Source organism: Medicago truncatula, chromosome 5 (assembly GCF_003473485.1).
Source record: "Medicago truncatula cultivar Jemalong A17 chromosome 5, MtrunA17r5.0-ANR, whole genome shotgun sequence".
In the NCBI taxonomy this organism is placed as follows: Eukaryota; Viridiplantae; Streptophyta; class Magnoliopsida; order Fabales; family Fabaceae; genus Medicago; species Medicago truncatula.
In genome coordinates, this window is record NC_053046.1 from 18,571,607 (window position 1) to 18,595,102 (window position 23,496).

At 33.0% G+C, this 23,496-nt stretch overlaps 3 protein-coding genes across 3 annotated transcripts; 2 read left to right on the forward strand and 1 right to left on the reverse strand.

Moving 5' to 3' along the window:
• The first annotated feature begins 264 nt into the window (after positions 1–264).
• Positions 265–2,178, forward strand: LOC11408903 (photosynthetic NDH subunit of subcomplex B 5, chloroplastic). Its single transcript, XM_003613855.3, has 5 exons — positions 265–544; positions 642–705; positions 1,100–1,162; positions 1,554–1,612; positions 1,724–2,178. The coding sequence occupies exons 1-5, from the start codon at positions 323–325 to the stop codon at positions 1,952–1,954; spliced, it is 639 nt and encodes a 212-aa protein (XP_003613903.1). The 5' UTR covers positions 265–322; the 3' UTR covers positions 1,955–2,178.
• Positions 2,179–7,665: 5,487 nt separating this feature from the next.
• On the forward strand, positions 7,666–12,821 carry LOC11419111 (serine/threonine receptor-like kinase NFP). Its single transcript, XM_003613856.4, has 2 exons — positions 7,666–10,176; positions 11,841–12,821. The coding sequence occupies exons 1-2, from the start codon at positions 9,016–9,018 to the stop codon at positions 12,576–12,578; spliced, it is 1,899 nt and encodes a 632-aa protein (XP_003613904.2). The 5' UTR covers positions 7,666–9,015; the 3' UTR covers positions 12,579–12,821.
• A 1,155-nt stretch (positions 12,822–13,976) lies between these two features.
• Positions 13,977–21,602, reverse strand: LOC11414006 (pentatricopeptide repeat-containing protein At2g25580). Its single transcript, XM_003613857.4, has 3 exons — positions 21,355–21,602; positions 16,597–18,734; positions 13,977–14,528 (listed from the first exon to the last, which is right to left on the reverse strand). Exon 2 carries the CDS (start codon positions 18,715–18,717, stop codon positions 16,609–16,611), a length of 2,109 nt encoding a protein of 702 aa, XP_003613905.2. The 5' UTR covers positions 18,718–18,734; positions 21,355–21,602; the 3' UTR covers positions 13,977–14,528; positions 16,597–16,608.
• Between the last annotated feature and the right edge of the window lie 1,894 nt (positions 21,603–23,496).

The following is a 23,496-nucleotide window of genomic DNA, read 5'->3' on the forward strand; positions in this document are numbered from 1 at the left end:
TTGTTTGATTTTTCGTTGTAACATTTGTTTTGTTCAAATTAACATATCAACTTCACTCAAATACTAGTATATTATTAAAAAAAAAATTATAACAACATTGAAAATGTCAATCATTTTAAGACAAATTATTTTTTGCAAAGAGTTAAATTATCAAGGGTAATTTAACAAAAATCTAACGTGGTAGTAATTTAATCAACATAAGCTCCAAAATATCTAATAATCTAAGTAGATAAAATTTGTTGGTGATTCCTCAAAAAAATAGTTGCTGTTGATAAAAGTGGAGATAACATATGAAAGAGAACCAACCAACCAAGTCTGACACATGGCGCTATGTTCCTCACTTTCACTTGTCCCTCCTATCATCACTCCATCAAAACTCACTTCAAAATCCTTCTCTTCACCAACACCACTCAACTTTCATGGCATATTCACCAAGAGTAATAATAACTCAACAAAATTCTTGTTGAATGCTGGTTTCAATCTTGTTGAGCCTGACCTTAATGAAGATCCTGTTGACCAATTTCGCACTAATGGCATTCCACCTGTATTTTTCATATATATACTTCATTTTGTTTAATTACTTTTATACTATAGTTTTGTTTTTGTGATGAGTTTGGTTTGTTTTTGTGTGGATTTTATAGGAAGAATTTGAGTATGGAATATTTGATGGTCATCATACTTTTAATGAAGGTGAAGAAAAGGAAGGTATTTGTTTTTTCATTGCTTATTTTCTTAGTTTTATAGTTTCTTTTTATTTTTCAATCAGTTCTATTTTTAATGGAAATTGAAGTATGTGGCACTCATGGTAATTGGATACTTTTTATTTTGAAAACCTGGAGAATAAGGAAATTGTTATTAATTAAAGAGACGGTGTTGATTTTATTGTCGAAGGATTTGAACTCGATATGTCTTATGTCACACCTCATTGGGTTGAATTTAGACTTTCACAATGTGGCGAACAAAATTTTGAATCCCTACCAAAAGAAAGGCATTAGCTATTGTGGAGGAAATCTATGATGAAAAAAAAAAAAAAAAAAATGCTCCTGATCAAGCGTGTATATGTTTTTCTAACAAAGTTCATGATGGATATTAATTTCAGGAACAGTTTGGGGTGCCATTATGGATGATGTAATAGCAGTAGGACCCCCCACTGGATTTCAAGGTATGTTGTTTTCCTTGCACCAATATCTATCATTTTCTAACTTGGTTTACAAGAATGTTTTATAAACTCGACGAGTGATTGAGCCCGTAAAACCTCCAAATTGTAGTTCAATTAGCTCAAACAGTTGATCAGAATGACTAATGAATAAATAAGCCGTGGTTGTGTTGCAATTGCGGAGTTTTATAAACAGAAATGTTTGCGACTTTGATCACAACATCAGCGATATCAAAGTATTTCTGTCTCCACAGCTGCACTGCAGCCGCGTTTGAAGCAGCATCGACTGCATTTGACCACAAATCTCCGCAACATCAAAGTTTGCCACTTGAGCTGGCCCTTGACCAAAATTTTGACTGTAATAATTGATTTCGATTATTGTTTGATTCTCATGCAGGGCTTATATCATGGCTCTTCCCACCAGCCATTGCTGCTGGGGTATTCTTCGATGTTCCGGTAATTCTAAATGTTAATTGACATCAATGAAGAAATACTCAATCTAGAAATCAATTGATACATTGAGGAAGAAGTAATTGATGTTAATCCTAAGTACAATGTTTGTTTCAGGGAGAGTACTTGTTCATTGGAGCAGGGATATTTACAATTGTATTTTGCATTATTGAGATGGATAAACCTGATCAACCTCATCACTTTGAACCTCAAATATACAACATGGAAAGAGGAGCTAGAGACAAGTTGATAAATGACTATAATTCCATGAGCATATGGGATTTCAATGAAAAATATGGAGACCTTTGGGATTTTACTATCAAGAAGGATGACATAATGAAGAGATAATTTTTTTCTTGTTTTTGTCTATATATGTGCATGGTAATTCTTAAAGTATAATGAATATGAAGGATTCCCTTGTAAATTTGTTACTTTTCTTGCTTTTCTTTTTTATGTTGATCAACATGTGTATATTCCCTATTTCTATTCTAAAGCAAACATAAACTTAAGAATGCTACTCCCCTTGTCTAAAAAAATGTATGAGTTAGGATTCTTTCAACATTTTTTTTCCACATTTGTTGCGTGTGCCTTCAAATTTCATCAGAGGAATTATTTTGGAAGTTTGGAATTGGTTTGATCCTGGAAAAATCGCCTCGGATCGCAAGGCGATTTGCTCAGGACCCAAAATCGCAAGGTAATTTCCCATAATCGCTAGAAATGGCAGAGCTTTTTGAAGATCACAAGGTGATTCGCTCGGGTTCATAACTGCTATTTAAGCATTCTTTCATCGTTATTGTGTAATCTTGTCAAACCAAAATAGAGAACTTTTAGAAAACATAGAGGCTAACAGTTGCGTGTCCTTAGTGGAGATTCATGGGTTGAGAAACATCATAAACACTTTGGGTGAGTAAAAACCTTGGAGTCTATTGACAAAGGGAAGAGATTAGGAAATGAGTAGAAATTAGTTTGTTTGTAGAGATTTCTTGTAACCTTTGTATCTTTTAGTAAGAAACACATTGACAGTGATTCCGAGATATCTCTCTCCATACGTAGATCATTCTGAAATCTGAACTGAGTAACCAAATATCGGTGTGTTTGTTTATCTACTCTTTTTATTTTTGTTCTTGCTTTGCTTGTGGTTTTCCTTTACACTTTGTTACTAGATTAGATCTAGATCTATTATTGTTGGTGTTTACAAAATTATTGTTACTTTTCAGTTATTACACCCGTCTCTAAATATAATACTTTATTGACTTAATATCTGGAGTTAAGTCGAAAAACAAATCAGTCTAGTCGAGAATTGTTCCAACCAAAATCAAACTCTCCACCACTTGTCTTAATTTGCAACTGGGAAAATATTTTACTAACATTGGCATTAAGTGCTCCAAGGAAAATGGAACACCCTAGGCAAAAAAGTCTTGGTAAATAAAGACCTTGGGTCTGCTTAGCTGTGATGGCATGGCATCAAGTAATGCCCCTTGACCAGTTCAGTTCTACTATTATGGATCTGGAAGACATCTGGAAAATTCGAGTCCCATGATTTAAGTATCTTAATTGAATGTTCATATTCTGTAGATAGAAAAATGTGGATGAGTCAAAATCGTGCCATCACTATTGTTTGCCTAGTGCCTACAAAAGTCTAAAGATTATCATTTTATTAAGAAAAATGTTAACAAGTGCCTTAAAGACACTTGATAAGAAGCTTAAAATAGTAACTTTGTCTTGCAAATTGTGCATTCCTTAACCACTACCTCTGGGCGGAGGCAATGGTTGTTAGTATTGATGATTGTGGAGCTTACCGGAATTTATATTTTCACTATCTGTTTAGGATAAGAAACATATGATATAATAAAGGCTTAAATGCATTTTTTGTCCCTCAAGTTTCACAAACTTGCGATTTTGGCCCCCCTATTTTTAAAATAGCACATTTGGCCCCCAAGTTTCAGCCCCTTTGCAAAACCATGGTTCCCCTTGATTTTGACTCGATTAAAGCTGACATGTTTCGTTTTTTTATTTTTTTTTTTCACATAGACTGCCTACGTGGATTTTAAAATGAAAAAAAAAAATTCCCACTCCATAACCATTTCTCCTTCATCCTTCTTCTTCACACACAAATCTGCATCCTCCTTCTTCACTCATAAATCTGGTTCATCCTTCTTCTCAAACACCATTTTTCTTCTTCACACACAAATATCTTCTCAATCGATAATCCATGTAGGCAATCTATGTGGCAAAAAAAATAAAAATAAAAGCGACATGTCAGCTTTGACCGAGTCGAAATCAAGGGGCTCATGGTTTTGCAAAGGGGCTGAAACTTGTGGGGCCAAATGTGCTATTTTGAAAATAGGGGGCAAAATTGCAAGTTTGTGAAACTTGGGGGGCCAAAAGTGCATTTGAGCCTATAATAAATTAAGGTCATGCTAACAAATGATCAAATAACTTGTGTGAATATCTTTAAAACCATGGCGAAAGTTGAAACTCCTCATCTTTCAACTCCTTATTTCTCAAAGAAAGGACATGACTTTCAAGGATTGTTGATCGAGAGGGATGTTAATCAAGAGAAGCCCTAAAAAAATTTGCAAACATTTGAACCAAGCATGAGAAATCAAATAGGAAAGGATAATGGTTTTTCGCTCAAAACCCGATTCCATACACTAATTCAAAAGTCATTAATTTTGTACCCACCAACATTACCTACGTGTGGCATAAGGCAGCTGTGGAAAATTGAAAGTCCCTGCCCAAACCCACCATTCAAGTTGGCCAATATTTATTATGAGAAAATAAAAGTTAAAAGTTTGAGTTAGACTTAACTGAACTGAATTAGACTATATATATACTCCCCTCCTGTCCTTGTTAGTATAAGAAACAAATATAAAATCATAAAAACTATAGTCATTGTAATTTTTTTAATATTTTGTTACAAAAAGGACACCCAGAGAGAAAAGAGAACATCGGAAGAATTAAACGAGGGATAGAAATTCATATTATATCAGTTGTGAGCAACGACTAAATTGAAGCAGACAAAATTCATTCTCCCTCCGTCCCAAATTGTATGCCGCTTTGGAAAAAAAATTTGTCCTAAATTATAGAGTGCAGATCAGCTCCAGTTTATAAAATCCATTAACTGTCTTGTACTTTGAACAGATTGACGACACGTGGCAAAAACAACATCAATGGCTCAGATTTTAAATTTGTAAAGTAAGTTATTTTTAATTAAAAAAAATAGAAATGATTTCTCTTCTCTTCTCTTCTCCGTCGAAACAAAACACGTTCAAACTTAATTTACCACTACTCAGCCCTACTCCGCCGCTACGCTGTTGTAACTGCCCTCCGCTGCCGCGTCATGCTATTACAAGCTTTCAATTAATAAAAACAACGATATCTTTTATTTGCAATAACAAACATCACACTGTATGCCAACAGAATGTTTACAACAACGAATAACACAGTATTCCTCCAATTGAAATGCAGAAGAGAGAGAATAACGGCAGCGTACTAACGAAGAAGAGGGACGGTGGCGCACTAACGAAGAAGAGGGAGAGGGGCGGAGAGGAGTGACGGAGAAGGGCGGAAGGCTGCTATTACTCTCGCAGAGCTCTTTTTTGTGTCAAAGTAAAAAACTGATTTTGTTTTTAAAATCTGATTCGTTGAAATTTGACCCTGCCACATGTCACGCATCAGTTACATTAACTAGGAACTGGAGCAATTTTGTACTGGAGCAGATCTGCACTCCAAATGATATGTCGCTTTACAATACCAATGAAATATTAATGTTACTTTTCCTATTATCTCCTTGACTATTAATTACCCTCTCTTCTTTCAATTATTTCATTTATCTTTCTCATACCATTTATTAAGGATAATTTTGTAAAACAACTCATGATTTCTCTTCCCCATACAATATTAATTATATTTCTTAATACGTGTGAAATGGCCAAAACGTCATACATTTTGGGACGGAGGGAGTAAAAGATAATTTCATCTGTCAAAGAGCATTTAAAATTAGCTAGAGCATTTGCACACTAGTTAGCTTCCATATAAGAATGCTTCACCACAATCTCCCAATCCTAATTAATCAATCATTAAATCTCGAAAACCAAAGACCTCCCGCTCGGGCTACCATGTCCATTTCCACTAATACAATTAGCAATTACTAAAGAATCTACTTTCGCTTCGACAGCCCACAAACCCAAATTTCTAGCGTATTTCAATCCTTCCAAAACTCCCCATAATTTCACTATATAAGCGCAACACATCTCAACACTTTTAGCAAAGCCCCCTAGCCATTCACCATCACAACCTCTAATGATACTTTTATAAACCACATACATCATTTAATGAATGAATCTAAAATGTTGATTTTTGTTTATAATAGTGACTGGATGTTGTATTATGCAGGGGCCGTGAATCCATCACTCCTCACTTCTCCACAATTAAAATATGTGAGTCACAATCATTAAGCTAATTGACAAAAAAAAGAAGACGAAAATTATTAAATAAAGGGTAAAAAAAGTACTTTAAACGGCAATTGCACTTTAAAAGTTATGACATTTCTTATAAGGAGAATGATAACGAGTGTTATTGGAGCATTGATTAAAGTATTAAAAGTGGTAAATTTATATCAAAAAGTGTGTAATTATTTAATTGACTAAAGTAACAACTTGTATTTATGAGACAAAATTTCCTTTAATGAAATCCTTAAAAAAGTCTTCAGGACACAATTTAAGATCCTCTCCATTTATATAATCCTCTTTATTTCTTCCATTTAGAGAGATAATGACACTTCTTTCAAAACAAAACAAAAAAAAGAAGATGAAGACACAATATTTTGAAAAAGTATAAAATAATTATTAATGGTGAGACTCACTTAATGGTAGAACTCACTATCTATTTTTTGTGTCTATCTCTCTTCAAATTGCAAACTCCATTTATTTTGACAATTTGAGAGGATCATTTATCTTAGGGCACTTGTTACCAGTACCCATGTTATAAATAAGTCCAAATTTCTTTTTGAAAATTTTCTTATATCAAGGCCGAAGGGAGTATTGCTTAATGTGTGTTCTTAACCTTCTGATTAATATGGAAATATCTTGATAATCCAGAGTTCGATCGGATGATAAATAAAACATGAACAATAATTTTACTCAAAATAAAACTTTGATTCTCTTAACAATTCATCCTTAATAGAGCTAATTAAATATTTGAACTCAATTATTTGATTATTACCCTTATATTTAAGGACAAAAGAACTATTATCCAATCCAATACACTAAATCACCTCTCTAAGTTGTTTTTTCTTATATCCTAATTGAATAAGTGATTTCGTATATTTTCTGATTTCTTTCGTTTGTTTTTGTGATTTCGTCGTCTCTGCACGACTCTGTTTGTTTTGATTTCCCGTCTTTGTGCGGTGTGTTTTTGATTTCCCATCATAGTGCGGTGTTTATTTGATTCAGGTTGAAAAATTAGGTTTGAGCAAGTGCAGATCCGATCAATGACAATGACTTTGACGTCGTCAATGTAGCAGATCTGGAGACACGGGTATTTCGAATATTTGAATATAGTCACATTAGTCATATTTGTAGGCATAAGTATTTTGCCGTTTTATGCTATTAACATGGATGCTGTGAGTTTGTTCACAAATTTATCCTTTTTGTTTTTAGCGAATTTGGATTTATATTGTATCAATGTAGTCTATCAATTTGAATGAATGAATATCGCTTATTTTTGTAAAAAAATAAACATTATATCCTTTCTTAAAAAAAATATAAAAAAGGCTTAATTGATCTGCCGGTCCCTTAATTTATTTCTTTTATTCAATTTGGTCCCATAAGTCTTAACTTTCTCAAACACGTCCCTTAACTTATTTCTTTTATTAAAATTTGGTCCAATTTTGATCATTTTAATCCCATTAAAAAAGAGACCGTTGGATTACGGAGGTCTATCAGATTTTACAGTGTATCACCAACACCTAATTTATCAACATTTTTCTTCTTCTTCTTCCCTCATCTTCATCTTCATTCATCCTTCAATCATCTTCATAAAATAAAATAAAAAAATCCAGATTCAATTCCAAATTTTAGAAAAATCAAACTCAATCACAACTTAGACCGTAATTTCGTGCTTCTCATTTTCTCCAAATCCTTCTTCCTTCTTCTACTCCAAATCCAGAAGAAGAAAATGACCATTATACCCTTCTTTCTTCTTCTTCTCACTAGAACCCTAACCAATATCTTCTTCTTCAACACTTCTGCAACTTTCCTCCTTTTAATTCTTCAAATTTATTGCTTTTTATCTCCTTGTCAGTTGCCTTGTTGATTTCAACTCTGGATCTGCATCAAAACCCAGTATTATTTCCACTGGTCAAAATTGAATCTTCATCAATCTGAATCTTCATCTTCTTCTTCAATGGCTTCCAATCTGAATCTTTGTGAATCTTCATGAACGAAAACGTAAATCAGGACAAACGATTGCAACACGGCGAATTCGGAAAATCATGAAGAAAAAGCGAAATAGGATGTTGGAGATGAAGATGAGGTATGGTGGTTGAGGCATTCGACGGTGCCTTTGGTGAGCTTGTCCTGAATCTCTTGCAGAAGTTGAGGTAATAACTGGTTGGTAGTTGAGGATGGTCTAGAGTCCATTGCTGACGACGACGAGGTAAGTGGGAGTGATTTTAGCATTTCATTCTCAATAGATTAGAGAGCTAAAGGATTAATTAATTCAAATTAATATTGTTTCGTTGTTGATCTCATGCGATTGAAGCAATTTTTTATTATTTTTTTAAAACATATTACAACCACAAAACTCATTACAATTATCTTCAATAATGTTCTATAGGAAAAACAATATGTACATACAATTGGAAAAGAATTAAATGTTTGACGATCGTATCGTTAAAAATTTATCTTCTTTATCGTACTGTTAAATATGGTGGTGGTGAGGAGATTTGGTGATGGTGGAGTGATTGGAGGTTGTTAAATATCGTACTGTTAAATTTATGAAGGATGAATGTGGATGAAAATGAGAGAAGAAGAAGGAGGTTAATAAATTAATTGTTGGTGATACACCGTAAAATCTGATAGACTTTCGTAATTCAACGGTCTCTTTTTTTAGGGGATTAAAATTATCAAAGTTGGACCAAATTGAATAAAAGAAATAAATTAAGGGACGTGTTTGAGAAAGTTAAGACTTATGTGACCAAATTGAATAAAAGAAATAAGTTAAGGAACCGGCAGATCAATTAAGCCTATAAAAAAAAATACGGCAAACATAGGAACCTTGACTTGAACATTGACTAGTCAGATCTCAAAGCCGACTCATCCCCCACAACATCACACATAAATAACTTCAACAAAGAACAAAATCATGAAACAACAAAAACAAAACATAACAAGAAGAAGAAAAAAATGAAAACTCTCAAACCCCATCACCACCAATTATCAACCTTCATCTTCATCCTACTCTTCCCTTTCCTTAAATCACAAACTGCAAGACAACAAAACAACACAGGCTACACTTGTCCCAACAACAACAACAACAACAACAACACTTATCCATGTCAAACCTATGTTTACTACAAAGCAACACCACCAAATTACCTCGATTTAGCTACCATTTCAGACCTTTTCCAACTTAGTCGTTTAATGATCTCAAAACCAAGCAATATCTCTTCACCTTCTTCTCCTCTACTCCCTAACCAACCCCTTCTCATTCCCTTAACTTGTTCATGCAACTTCATCAACACCACTTTTGGTTCCATTTCTTACTCTAACATCACTTACACCATCAAACCAAACGATACCTTTTTCCTTGTTTCAACTATAAACTTCCAAAACCTCACTACTTATCCTTCTGTTCAAGTTGTTAATCCTAATCTTGTTGCTACTAATCTCTCTATTGGTGATAATGCTGTGTTTCCTATTTTTTGTAAGTGTCCTGATAAAACCAAAACAAATTCTAGTTTCATGATTTCTTATGTTGTTCAACCTCATGATAATGTTTCTTCTATTGCTTCTATGTTTGGAACAAGTGAAAAGTCTATAGTTGATGTTAATGGTGAAAGGTTATATGATTATGATACTATTTTTGTTCCTGTTACTGAATTACCTGTCTTGAAACAACCTAGTACTATTGTTCCTTCTCCTGCTCCAAGAGGAAATTCTGATGATGGTGATGATGATGATGATAAGAGTGGAATTGTTAAAGGGTTGGCTATTGGATTAGGAATTTTAGGGTTTTTGTTGATTTTGGTTATAGTGTTTTGGTTTTACAGAGAGGTTCTGTTTAAGAAGGAAAAGAAAGGAAAGGGTTTGTATTTTGGAGATAAAGGGTATAAAGGGAATGATGAAAAGAAGAAGAAAATGGATGTGAATTTTATGGCTAATGTTTCTGATTGTTTAGATAAGTATAGAGTTTTTGGATTTGATGAATTGGTTGAAGCTACTGATGGGTTTGATGAAAGGTTTTTGATTCAAGGGTCTGTTTATAAAGGTGAAATTGATGGACAAGTTTATGCAATTAAGAAGATGAAGTGGAATGCTTATGAAGAACTCAAAATTTTGCAGAAGGTAATTCACTAACACTAGTGTTTTGCATATTTTAGATCTTTAATTATTTGTTGATCATTTTTTTCTAGTGTTTACTATGTTGAAAATGGTGGTAGAACTGAATCTGATACCGATAACTTAATAGTAGGTGGTCTAACGGTTTTCGTATAAACTTTAATACTGATTCATAATTTAGATTCAGTTTAACTAAACTTTATAAAACCGACTTGTAATAAGGTGACAATTTCGTTTACGTATAAAGATGTATTCGGACCTTATCTCATTCAATGTTGGATACTCAAGAGAGAAAGGGAATAATGAGTGAGGAATAGATAGAAAACCTTCACTAGAATAAAATATGTTGGAAGTTAATATCTTAATGTTGATGTGTTATCAGATGATTATAGGTGAAGTGACTTGTCTAAAGAAATGATACCATTGGACCAATCTTTTACAAGTCAATAGAAGAATTATAAATAAAATTTATGTAACATTATCAAAATAAGGGCATAAACCTCTAGATTCCTAGAAGATACACTATTTTTCTAACATTGGTCATTTTCAATGATAAGAGGAACTATCCTCAAACTATTGATTTTCTTAATCATTTATTAGTCATTATTTTTTGTACTTGATTTTTTTCTTAATCATTATTTTTGTACTTGATTTTTTTTTAGAAACGCATCAAGACGAATAAAAAAATTAGCAGTGGTTAATGGTTTTGTTGTTTGTGGTTATTTAAATTCAAAGAAAGTTGTTTGTCTTATTTTTCAGATCTAAGGTGGATTTATAATGATTTCCAATAACTTAGTGTTTCCGTTTGAAGACAAAAGAAAGTTACATAAACAATAATTCGAAGCTTATAAGTTATAGAAGAAGATAAATTAAAATAAGTAAAAAAATAAATAAATATATGGTGCTCTATCTTTTTTTGTCCCCTATCTATCTATCTCTAGAGTGGTTTATTTTGAGGCTGCGCCCTTGCCACTAAAAGATCACTCTTGTTTTTAGATTTTCTAGTCAAACCGCACACATTGTTTGAAAAGCATGTATTTAGAAAGTTTAGACTAATTTTAGAGGTGTGAAAAGTGGCGTTCTAGTATTGACTTATTTTTGCATTATTTCTTTTTTAAATTACGGTGGATTAATGATATTTGTACAATTATTTGATGATAACTTTTGTGACAACTATTTTTTCTTTATTCTTATTGATCAAAACAATAAAAAAAGGGACAGAAAAAAAAAGAATATGATATGAGTATCAAAGAAGGTTGTCTAAAAGTTGTCACAAAATTTATTTAAAAGTTGTCCAACAAAAAAAATGACAAATAAGCTGTCCACAACATATTTATTATATATTATATTATTATGTAAATATGATTTTGTTTTTTTTGTTGATTTTTTCTTTCTCCTAGAGTCAAATCAATAATTATAAATATAATAATGTACTTTTGTGTAGTGTCAAAAAAGTTGTCAATCTTTTGTTGTTCAAATAACATTTTCTCATCCGTAAAAAAAAAAAATTCTCGTATAAAAATCAACAACACTATTTGACCTTAATTTGACCAAAAAAAAATGCAAAACCATAATAATATGACTAGAAAGGAATTCGACAAAAAAAAAAAAAGTACTTAGATATTTTTCAGGTTCATTTGAATAACAATGTGTCATTTTTTGTATTGAAGGTAAACCATGGGAATTTGGTGAAGTTGGAAGGATTTTGCATAGAACCAGAAGAATCAAATTGCTATCTAGTCTATGAATATGTTGAAAATGGATCTCTTTACTCATGGTTACATGAAGACAAAAACGAAAAGTTAAATTGGGTAACAAGGCTAAGAATAGCCGTTGACATTGCCAATGGTTTATTGTACATTCATGAACACACAAGACCAAAGGTTGTACACAAAGACATTAAAAGTAGCAACATTCTCTTGGACTCAAACATGAGAGCTAAAATTGCAAATTTCGGTCTTGCAAAGAGCGGAATTAACGCGATTACAATGCACATTGTAGGAACACAAGGGTACATTTCACCCGAATATCTAGCCGATGGTATCGTGTCAACGAAGATGGATGTGTTTTCTTTTGGTATTGTGCTGCTTGAATTGATTTCTGGGAAGGAAGTTATTGATGAGGAGGGGAATGTTTTGTGGGCTAGTGCTATAAAAACATTTGAAGTGAAAAATGAACAAGAAAAAGCTAGGAGACTTAAGGAATGGTTGGATAGGACTATGTTAAAGGAGACATGTTCAATGGAAAGTTTGATGGGTGTACTTCATGTTGCAATTGCTTGTTTGAATAGAGATCCATCAAAGAGACCTAGCATTATAGATATTGTTTATTCACTTAGTAAATGTGAAGAAGCAGGATTTGAGCTCTCAGATGATGGGTTTGGTTCAGAAAGGTTGGTGGCTAGGTGAATTAGGTTATTTTGATGGCCAATTTAGTTTAATGGGTACAGATATGTAGTATTTCTTAAAGGAGGGGAGTTTTGATCCCAAAAAGTTCAGAGAAAAAAAATATAATGTAATACTTTTAAAACAAATTAGAAAATATAATGAGGTCTACACGTGAGTTCAATCACTTGATTATATCTTATTGTAATTCGATTAGATCGATGTATGTGTAATTTTTCCTCTTCAAAATTGTGTAATTTACTTTTACATTTTCGGTGAAAGTTCAGAGATAATTTTTCAAAGGAGACCTTGTTTTGGTGGGATTTTATCATATTTATGTAGGTTAAGACCATGGATCATTTGAGGTAATGGTTTCCTGATAGCAACTAACCAAATCATCAGTAGTGAGTGAGCTTTTGCATACTTTGGTTAAGATCATGACTTCCAAAAATAGAGATTGATCGACATCCATGTGTTAGCTTGCTTTTCTAGGAGAGGCGGAGCCCTTCATAGACTCACCCAAAAAAATTAAAAAATTAACGGTCGTAGATCTGCTTTGTGAGATAGAAAAAGATTCATAATTTATATTGTCTTGTCAACTGAAAATTCCCCCAATTAACAATTGTGTTATAGAAAAAGATTCATAATTTATAACAAAAGTAAATTGTGTAATTTTTTTTTTTTTTAAAGTATCCACATGAGCGTTTTAGTCAAACTTTGCAACTTCATACTTATTACTAATTTAATTTTATACTTACATATTATTGTTTATAGTTTATTTTAGTGGCCGACTTAAGCTATTTTTTCTAGCCCCGTCACTTTCTTAGTGCCTTGCTTTGGCTTAGCCGTTTATGAGAAGTATATTGCATTTGGTTAGGGAAAAGACATGATGGAATCTTAGTTTAATAGTCTAAATATTTTTATTTGTCCATAGAGCAAACAACAAATCACCAACTAAAACTGAATCACACAGAATGTCATGTGTTCGAACTCGGATGAAGACCTAACAATATCAATATTTGATAGTTGAACAAGACCTTATGAACAATAGTCTAAATATTTTGGATCTTTTTAACTATGAACTTATGGAAATGCCTCCGAAAAGAAAGATTTATAAATTTAAGCGAGACCATTAGATTGATATTAGTTTATAGAGTATTTTGGACTTGTACAAGATTGTGTATATGATGACAAATACATGGGTTCTACGGTTAAAAGGGAAAACAATGTCATGATAATGAGTAAACTACTAGTGTGAAACTTTGATGTTCAAATGAAACCTAAATGTAAGAGAAATGATATTTGAACAACCATTTTTGACAACTTTTGTGACAATTTTCTCTCTCATACTCACGTTATCTTTTTACTTTCTCTCTCTATTGCTTTGGTTTTTGTGCCAATACTTCATTTCCTTTGTAAAAGTTTGATTGTACAAAAGTTATGACATATATGAATGTTCGAATAATACAACTCCATAAAGAACTTGGCACACTTTTGGAAACACAGTGCAAACATATAACCATGCCTCAACTCAAAGCCAGAAGTTATTGCAACTTCAGCACAATCATGAGGTGACACATCGAATCTTAGCCCGTGTATTGTTTTTAATCTTTAAATCTCAGCACCAACAAGGTGTGTTGTTTTACACATGACAAGTCATACAAAATTATAAGACAATCTGCATACCATATGCTAGCTAGCTATGACACAAGGAAGTAATTCTGACTATAAAAGAAATAGGTTAATTTGAGTTCTGTTAAATGAAGATATGCTTGCTGACAGTCAAAACAGTTGTCTCCTTGAATACACGACATGCTGCTTGATGATTTAAATGCCTATAGTGCGGAAGACTTTGGTTAATCTCCTTGTGAATATAAAGATTGATTTCAATAACCATGAGATATATGAAGAACAGGTTTGGAGCGTTGTAACCAACAGCCGCATTATTCAATCCAGTGTGGAGTCGGGATACACCTGCATAACAAGATTGTTTTCAGAGTCAATAAAAACCTCAAAACGCCAAATAAGATGTGAAAACAGCAGTATAGTAGTTCACATTAACATTGTGTTGGAAACAGACGAGCAAATAATGCTGTTAGCAAAAAATCTAGTAAAAAGCTATTAATGCCCTCAAATAAGTCTATAGCAACAAATAGGACAGGTTTTTTAAATTCTTCCAGGAAACTTTTTTTTATAAAGCATTTACATGAGATTCAAATTATGATTATTAAGAGATGGCTGAATAATTGTTCAACATCCCATTGCCAATTAAACAAACTCTTTGACAATGTTAACACAAGGCACGGCATTCATTCTAAGCGATATTAACAAAAACAAAAATTATATAGTAAAGAGGCGGACGGTCTACTAAGATTTTACACAGAATCCATTTGTGTCTTTGTTAGAGTGTAATACTTGGCATTTGTTCTAAAATGAATTTAACTTAGCTTCTGCTCTATTAGATATAATAATATGAAAAATATTTTATAATATCTTGGTCTTATCTTTAGTATCTTAGGTTATCTTTTGAGATTGGTTTATCAAGGATCTGAGATTCTGTTTTAGGGCTCCTTTTCATATTGATAAATAAGTCAATATCTTTATTTTCTTTCTCGTCCATCCTCTAAACCTATGCCATCATTGTTCTGCTGATGTGTTCCCTGAACTACATTATAATAATACCATTATCTCTATACTTACTTTCTTTTAGTACACAGTGCACAAATTCCATCCAGCTTCTCTGATAATTGCTGCAGCTGCCTGCTATTATAACTGGATATTTTTCCAACGGATTTTCTTACCAAAGCTACCGTCAACAGACTTGCAAGGAACTGATCTCCACATTCCTAAAATTTCACTTCTGTCCTAAAATTATAGGAACTGATCTCCACTGCTACGGTCGGACATCTTAACATGGATCTGTCCTATTTCTGCTATCCCCAGTTGCCAAGTTTCACTTCTTCATAACTGCCTTTGTTTCGCAATTTTTGGCGAGATGCCACACCATCTTGCTTAAACTGCTCTTATTCGGTACTGTTTCTCCCTCTCCTCTCACCTGACACATACCTTTTGCAACCCATCCAGCAATCTAGTTGCCAAATGCACTTAACCTTAAAACTATCCAAGGTACAGCCTAGCCTCACAGTTTCAGACAAATCAAACTAGTCCTACAGCTATCCTAGATTCAGCCTAGTCACATGGCAATGTCAAAGATAAGATATCAGAGTGGACCCAAAATTCTCAAGGATTCTTGGACCTGCAGCAGTTTGAAAAAGCAGCCTGACTCTACAGTACTGTGGTGTAAAATGTTAGTTTCCTAAAGGAGTGTGTTTATAACAAGCTTAAAGCTTATTAAGATTTAGCTCGAGGAGGAGTGTTAGACGATATGAAAAATATTTTATAATAGTTATCTATATTTATAGTATCTTATGTGCTATCTCTAGGGCCAGTTTATATATTAAGAGTTTCTAAGTTTATTATTTAGTGTTACGATTACTTTTCATAATTCTTAAAAAATTATAATATCTCCCCTCCAGCCACCCATCCACATACATGTGATTATAATTAGAAGTAGTATAATACTAATATAAGATCTTGTATCTGAATCATTATAATATCAAACCATAATATAAGTCATTTTATTTCTCTTCGCTCCTCCCTTATCATAAACTCTAACTTAACATATTCATTTCTATTATAATCCCAAACCATTGTAACCCATGAGAGAGAAAATCAAAATCCCATCACAACCAATCTTATAAAGCAACAACATAAAAGCTATATTAGCAGCATAAATTGGAGATTTAATTGTCATGCAAAGTTGCTTTGTTCCTAAAAGCATTTTACCTGAAGTAAAAAAACATATCTTATCTTTTATATTAGCTTAAGAATTTAAACTAAATTCTACAATAAACTTAATAATTTTAATACACAGATTTCAAAACATATTTCATTTTTCTTCAAATATTATAGTCAAAGACAGTTATAGAAAATCAAGATAAGTTTAATCGGAATATATTTCACTATCAAAGGTGGACAGTACCTAGGTTAATGTTCACCAATAATCCCTGCAGGAGCATAGCCCATTTTTAAAATGATGGAACCTTTTAGCATCTCGGATGATGAATTCTCTTCCCACAAGATCAGAAATAATCTTCAATGCAGTATGACAATCACCACAAACACGGAGATTCTTAATTACTCTGATGGTACTACGAGCCGGACTGTTAAGGAGACCCTTAGCAATAGCAAGTCTCTCACTGTGGCCAAGGAGAGCATCTTCTTTATCTTCCTGGTCTACGTCATGTAAACAAAATCTTGTCTCTGCAATATAGCCAGCTTCTTTCATCTGCACCCTCAAACGTCTAAGCAAAACATAGATCATGTTATTTTCTGGAAGTGAAGTATCTCCTGCTCGATATTCATGGATACGGTTCATATTTCCTACAGGATTATTGTCTGGTGGTTTGTTCTGCTTTTTGTTTTTTGTTATGTCTGAAGTTTCTATGAGTAAAAGACCAACTTTTGATTTTTCATTCAAACGAGATGGATCTAACTTCTCAACCAGTTCAGCACAACGATCCCCCAGCTCAGTGTTTCCATGAACTCTACAACTATTCATCAAAGTCTCCCATACCTCTACACTTGGTTCCATTGGCATCTTTTCAATGAACTCCAAGGCTTCATCAAGATGCCCAATACTACCAATCATGTCTACTAGACTTACATAATGTTCCATAGTTGGTACAATGTCATAGTCCCTACTCATGGATTCAAAGTGCAGCATTCCCTCAACAATATCTCCCAACATACTACATGCACCAAAAACCCCAATAAACATTTGGCCATCAGGTTTTAGTCCTGACCTTTTAAATTGAGTAAATAAATCAATTGAATCTTCTGCAAACCCATTCTTAGCGAGCTGCTTTATCATAATACATATAGTAGTCAAATCGCGCTCAGTCATGTTCTTGAATACGTTGACTGCATCATCTACAGAACCACATTGAAAATACATCTCCAATATTCCATTGCATGTGCTGACTTTAAGAGGTGACAAATGTTGTAAAACATATCTGTGTACAACTTTTGCCTCTTCAAGAGACTTGGTCTTCCCACATTGTTGCATTAATCGCAAACAACGATCCAAATCTACAAGAATATGAAACTTTTCTAACACTTGCAAAACATCAATTGCTTCCTTCACTTCACCCTCCATGCAAGAACTATCAAGTTCCTCAATCAATTTGCGCTCAGTCATGTTCATGTTCCTGAACACGTTGACTGCATCATCTACAGAACCACATTGAAAATACATCTCTAATATTCTAATGCATGTGCGAACTGTGAGAGGTGACAAATGTTGTAAAACATATATGTGTACAACTTTTGCCTCTTCAAGAAACTCAGCCTTTCCACACAGTTGCATTAATCGCAAACAAAGATACAAATCCACATAAGTATGAAGCTTTTCTAACTCTTGCAAAACAGCAATTGCTTTCTTCACTTCACCCTCCTTGCAAACTTCATCTAGTTTCTTAAGTTTATCTGTATCTGAAGCAGAGTTTTGATTATCTGAATTTCGAGCCTGCTGCCAACGACCAAGGTTTTGAGTAAGGTTCCCATGATGTCCCTGATAATCTATAGGCCTAAGTAAACTATGTGAATTGGGATACTTCATCGTTTCTCCGGATTCTAGTCTCCAATTATGTCTCTCAAAAGAACCATAAGGATGCATCCCAAAGCCCCTTGAATTATCAACACCTACCCCAACTTTATGTTGCATTTTGAAGTTTCTTTGACCAAAGTCCTCATTGACACTTCCATTATGCTCTGCCAAATTATTTTGAACTACATTCTGAGTGATATTATTATTTACATGCCCTCCATGTGCAGTTTGACCAGATCCATAATAAATTCGCTCTGAACTAGCATGATTATTCGGAAAATATCCACTTGCATTTTGCTGATGAAACCTAGGACAATTTTGATGGTAATCCGAAGAATCATTAGCTTGATAATCCCACCTTTCAGCAGCGGTGGAAATATTCCTTGATGTATTAGACCCTTTGATACAATTTGCAACGTGGCGAGAACAACATCGATTGCACAGTCTCATTAGAGAATTAACAGTAACTAAGGAGGCTTTCTTAGAAGACATCATTAGAAACTTGGAATAATCTGAGAAAGGACAAATTGAAATAATAAATTCAGTGCATTTTCTCAACAAAAACAACAATTTTCAGCATAACTGAATGAACAAATAAAGGAATAGAGTCAACTAAAGCAGAAATCCCAATTTGCTAATCACATCATAGTAGTTAGGGGTGTGCAAAGTTAAAACCAAACCAAAACCAAAACCAAATATTGGTTTTGGTTTTGTTCCTGAAACCACTTCACTAAAAACCGGTTTTTAAGTACAACCAGTTTGGATATGGTTCAAAACCGGTTCAGAACCGGTTTGTCAGAAAAATCAGTTTTTTGAACTAAACCAGTTTTTTTTATTCAAAATCCAGTTTTTTGAAATATAAGCACATGAATTATGTAGCTAATAGCCACATTGTAAGAATTAAAGCAATTTTGTAATCTGTGAATAGATAGTAATATGCCTTGTATAAGTTGCAGCAATTACCTAAATTTTATTGTTATTATATTATGTTAAGATACCATTATGCAGAATAGAAAAACAAGATTCCCAATTAAACTAACTATCTCTGTTTGAACATAAAATTCCAAACTACACTGTTGAAATATAACTAGGATAAAAACCGGTTTGGATAACCACTTCACTAACCAAATTCATTCAATCACACAACAAAAAGTGAAATCAATCAACCCTAAGAAGAAAAAGAATCCCCACATGTTAATTTAACATTTGAAGCATTTATTCATAGGTGCATTTCATGAATTGTGATTCGATTAAAAATAAAAAGTAAAATAGAAGGAAGAATTGGAAAGGAACGAAAATGGAAGAATGGAAGCGAAACGAACCGGCAGCGGCGGAGAAAGAGGGGGCGGAATTAGGGTTGCCAATTTGGGGGAATTAGGGTTGCGAATTTGGGGATTAGGTTTAGAATTTTCAGATTTGGAAATTGGAAAAGAGAAAGAAAATGGAAATCTGAAATGGTTAAAATCTGGATCCGAATTTTAGCCGGTTTGGATATCCAACCCGTTTAAAATGGGTTGGTTGGTAACTCATTTACAAAAAATCCAGATATTTTAAAGTGGACTGGATATGGTTATGGGTTTGGGCCTAAAACTGGTTGATATGCACACCCCTAATAGTAGTCAATCCCAGAATGCGGCCACCCCCAAAAGTGGGATAGCGGTATGACCGCTATTTGATCAAGATAAATTAAATATATATAAAACTCAAATATCATGAAACATAAACATTCATAAATCAAAACACCCAAATATCCATAAGCCTGAATCAAAACATTACATTCCCCAAATTTATGACTTTGTTCAAGTTCTAATTTCATGACATAACAAAAATCAATAATATTATGGTACGGGTAGGGGTGTGCAAAGTTAAAAACCTCCTGAAACCACTTCTCTAAAAACCGGTTTTTGAGTACAACCAGTTCGGATATGGTTCAGAACCAGTTTGTCATAAAAACCAGTTTTTTTTTATTCAAACCGGTTTTAAACCAGTTTTTTTATTCAAAATCCAGTTTTAAACCAGTTTCCAAAAAAACTAGTTTTCCATTTTTTTTTTGCAAATACTAAATTTCATTCAATAACATATATCTACTTCAAAAAGGATCAAACCGGTTTTAAAACTAGTTTTCCATAAGTTTTCCAAGTCACAACAAAATCAATCCAATCATTGTACACCAATAATAGTTACACCAATCATTGAACTTTTGTACTAAATTTCTTCCGGCAAGAGCTTGGTTACACTATGAAAGATATTTCAAGGCGTCTGATGTGACCACAATGGTGGCCCATGATACAAAAAATAAGTTAACATGAAGGCAGGGCATAACAATCAAAATTGATTACATGATAAACATATGTAAAAGATTCATCAACTTAAACTCACCTAAACATTAATAATTTAACATCAGAAGTGGTCATCTTCAAATTAATTTAGCAACTCAACTTTATAGAGAAACCACAAAGCATCTGAAATGTTTAGATATATAAAATTGCAGAGTTGAAAACTTTAACTTCAAATAATCACATAAAAAACTAGAAGAATGAACGTTTGCTTTGTTGGAATTCTATAAATGATAAGCTTTAATACATTGTTAATCAAATTTGGTCTATACACTAGCCACGTCATATTGATTTTCATGAAATAGTGAGTGAAATGAACTAAGCTGCACAAATGCATCACTGAAGTAACAGTGGCTAATGTAACCAACCAATACCACTTAATGAATCACAAAAAATTTCCCAGCCTACTATCACTAAATCTAGTCATTTGTAGATACACATGTTAATAGCAATACTATCCAACACATCTATAGATAAAGCTATGAACACTCCATGATGTTAAATTTGAACCGTTCAAGTTAAATATTTATCCATAGCTTAAAGGGTCGATTCTAATATCAACTTTATCCTGCTACATGAATCATGACGGTAAAAGCAATACTCACCCACACCAAAAAATAAAAAGAAACACAATATTGATTGATAATAAGAATTAGAAAACAACCCAGATGACAAAACATAAGCAAAATCAAATTTTGATTACAAAATTGAAAACAATGACCAAAAGGGTGATTTATACAATCTAATATGCTCATTTTAACCAAAGAATATATATTAGAAACAGAAAATCACAAACCTGCAAAGAGTTTCGTTAATCTAGAAGAGAGAAATCGAGATAGAGAATTTGGGTTTAGTCACATTTGGAATTAGGGTTCGTGATTTGGGAATTGGAAGAGAGAAAGAAAATTGATGAGATGTTAGGTTGTGAGTGTTTCAGGCGGCGGACGACGAACACAAGCTGCTTTTGCGGCAGCTGAGTTCAGTGATGTATTGGAACCAACTTGTTTCTTATACAAAAATGTTCTTTCTTTGTTTTGGTTTCAATTTTTTTATTTGTTGGAAGTTGTTTTGGTTTCAATTAATCAATGAATCTTCTTGTATAAAAAGAAATTAACAAGGCTTGTCAAAAAAAAAAATATTATTAATTGTTTTTTAGAGAAAAATAATAATTGTTTTTTTAAGGAAAAAAAATAATTGTTAAAATTGTTTTTTTTTTCTTTCCAAAATACCATATGTTCGGATTCTATAATCTTAAATAAATTGTGGGTATTTTCGGATTGTATTATCCGAAACATAACAAAATAAAGAGAAAGTGTGTGCAATTGATATCAAAGTTCTCTATTCATCGTCATACTATCACTTGGCAAACTACAAAGCAATTTTAGGTATTGTGTGAGCGGTCAGTAATGACCATGTTATCACAAACACTCCTAACTAAAATGACCAACAATGACCAGCAATCACTTTGTGGGTCAAAATCCCTTCAGGTGTCAAGTTTCTTCTCATCACTCTAAATGTCATACATGCACAATGGTATTCACAATGGTAAAGGTTCATCACCTTATAGGCTTCCTTACACATTGGTATTGTTATTAAAATGAGGACTTACACTCTTAGATGTAATTGAAACGAGACAAAGATTCAAATTCCTAAATTGTCATCTAAAAGAACCACACCGCACACAAATCTTAGAACTTAACCATATATCCTAATGATCCCTTAATAAATTAAAGACATTAGAATAAAATTCATATGTAACAATTTTGATTAAAGCAACACCATTTTTTTTAATAAGTCAAACTAGTCAATCGAAATTGACACTGGAGATAATCGAACCAGAGATTTGAGAAGAGCATACTCTAAACTTCCAAGTCAACACCACCAAAAACAAGATGCCAATATTAAACCTTAATCTAAGTTCAACTCACAAAGCTAGGTATGTCACACTCCCTAGTGCAAGACAACATTAATGCATGAAACAGACGAAAATTAAATATAACTCAGATCAAAACTAAATAAATGACTTGCATTAAGTAAATCCAATAAATAAATAGAGGTTCGTCTTAAAACCCTAAACAAAGGGTGTTTGGTTACTCATGGTAACAAAATACATAATCATATTCCGAATGAATATTTGTGTGTGTAATGAGCTATATTTATAGACATATTTTCAACTAAGCTTGGTTGATATTCTGAGTTTTTTCCTCCAACCCGTAGGAAAAAAAATCAGCAAAACTCAAGAACAAAAACCTCAGTCATTTTGAATTTTATGCAATCATTCATCATCAAAATTTCCAAAAAAAACATACTACCATTAGTAATATTTAAGCAAGGGTACATTTTTGTTATTTCAGCAGGACCTTAATTTTTATTGGGTCGTCCCTACATTATTGTGTGGCATTTAGGGTGGGTGAGGGAAAGAGTTTCCCACCATGAGAAAGTTTTTTCTGATCATAAGATTAAATAGGTGCACTATTTTTCTCTTCTATGTTGTAGCAACAAAGTCTGGAAAGACGAACAATAGAATCAGGAATCTTCTCATCGATCTCAAATTGTTAACAACTACATGTTTCTTCTGTATTATTGGAAATGCTAATAATAAATTGTAAGGAGTTATATATTGTAATCATGTTTTCAAGGTTTCATGTCAAGAAGATTCTGAGGATTCTTCTTATCAAGTGGAGATCCGAGGTTAAAGCAAAGGACTTGAACACACTTAATATTGAGAAGGCTTAAATATGTATTTCATCCTTGCAAGTAGGGGTCGTTTAAAAATTGGTCCCTGTAATCGCTAATCGCAATTTACCCTTGCATTGTTTAATCATTTAAAATTTCGTCCATCTCCCCACTTAATCATTGCCATACATGAAATTCCAATTTTACCCCTGAGTTTCCAATTCTTTCTTCAATATTTTGTACTCTTCTTAAGGGCAAAATT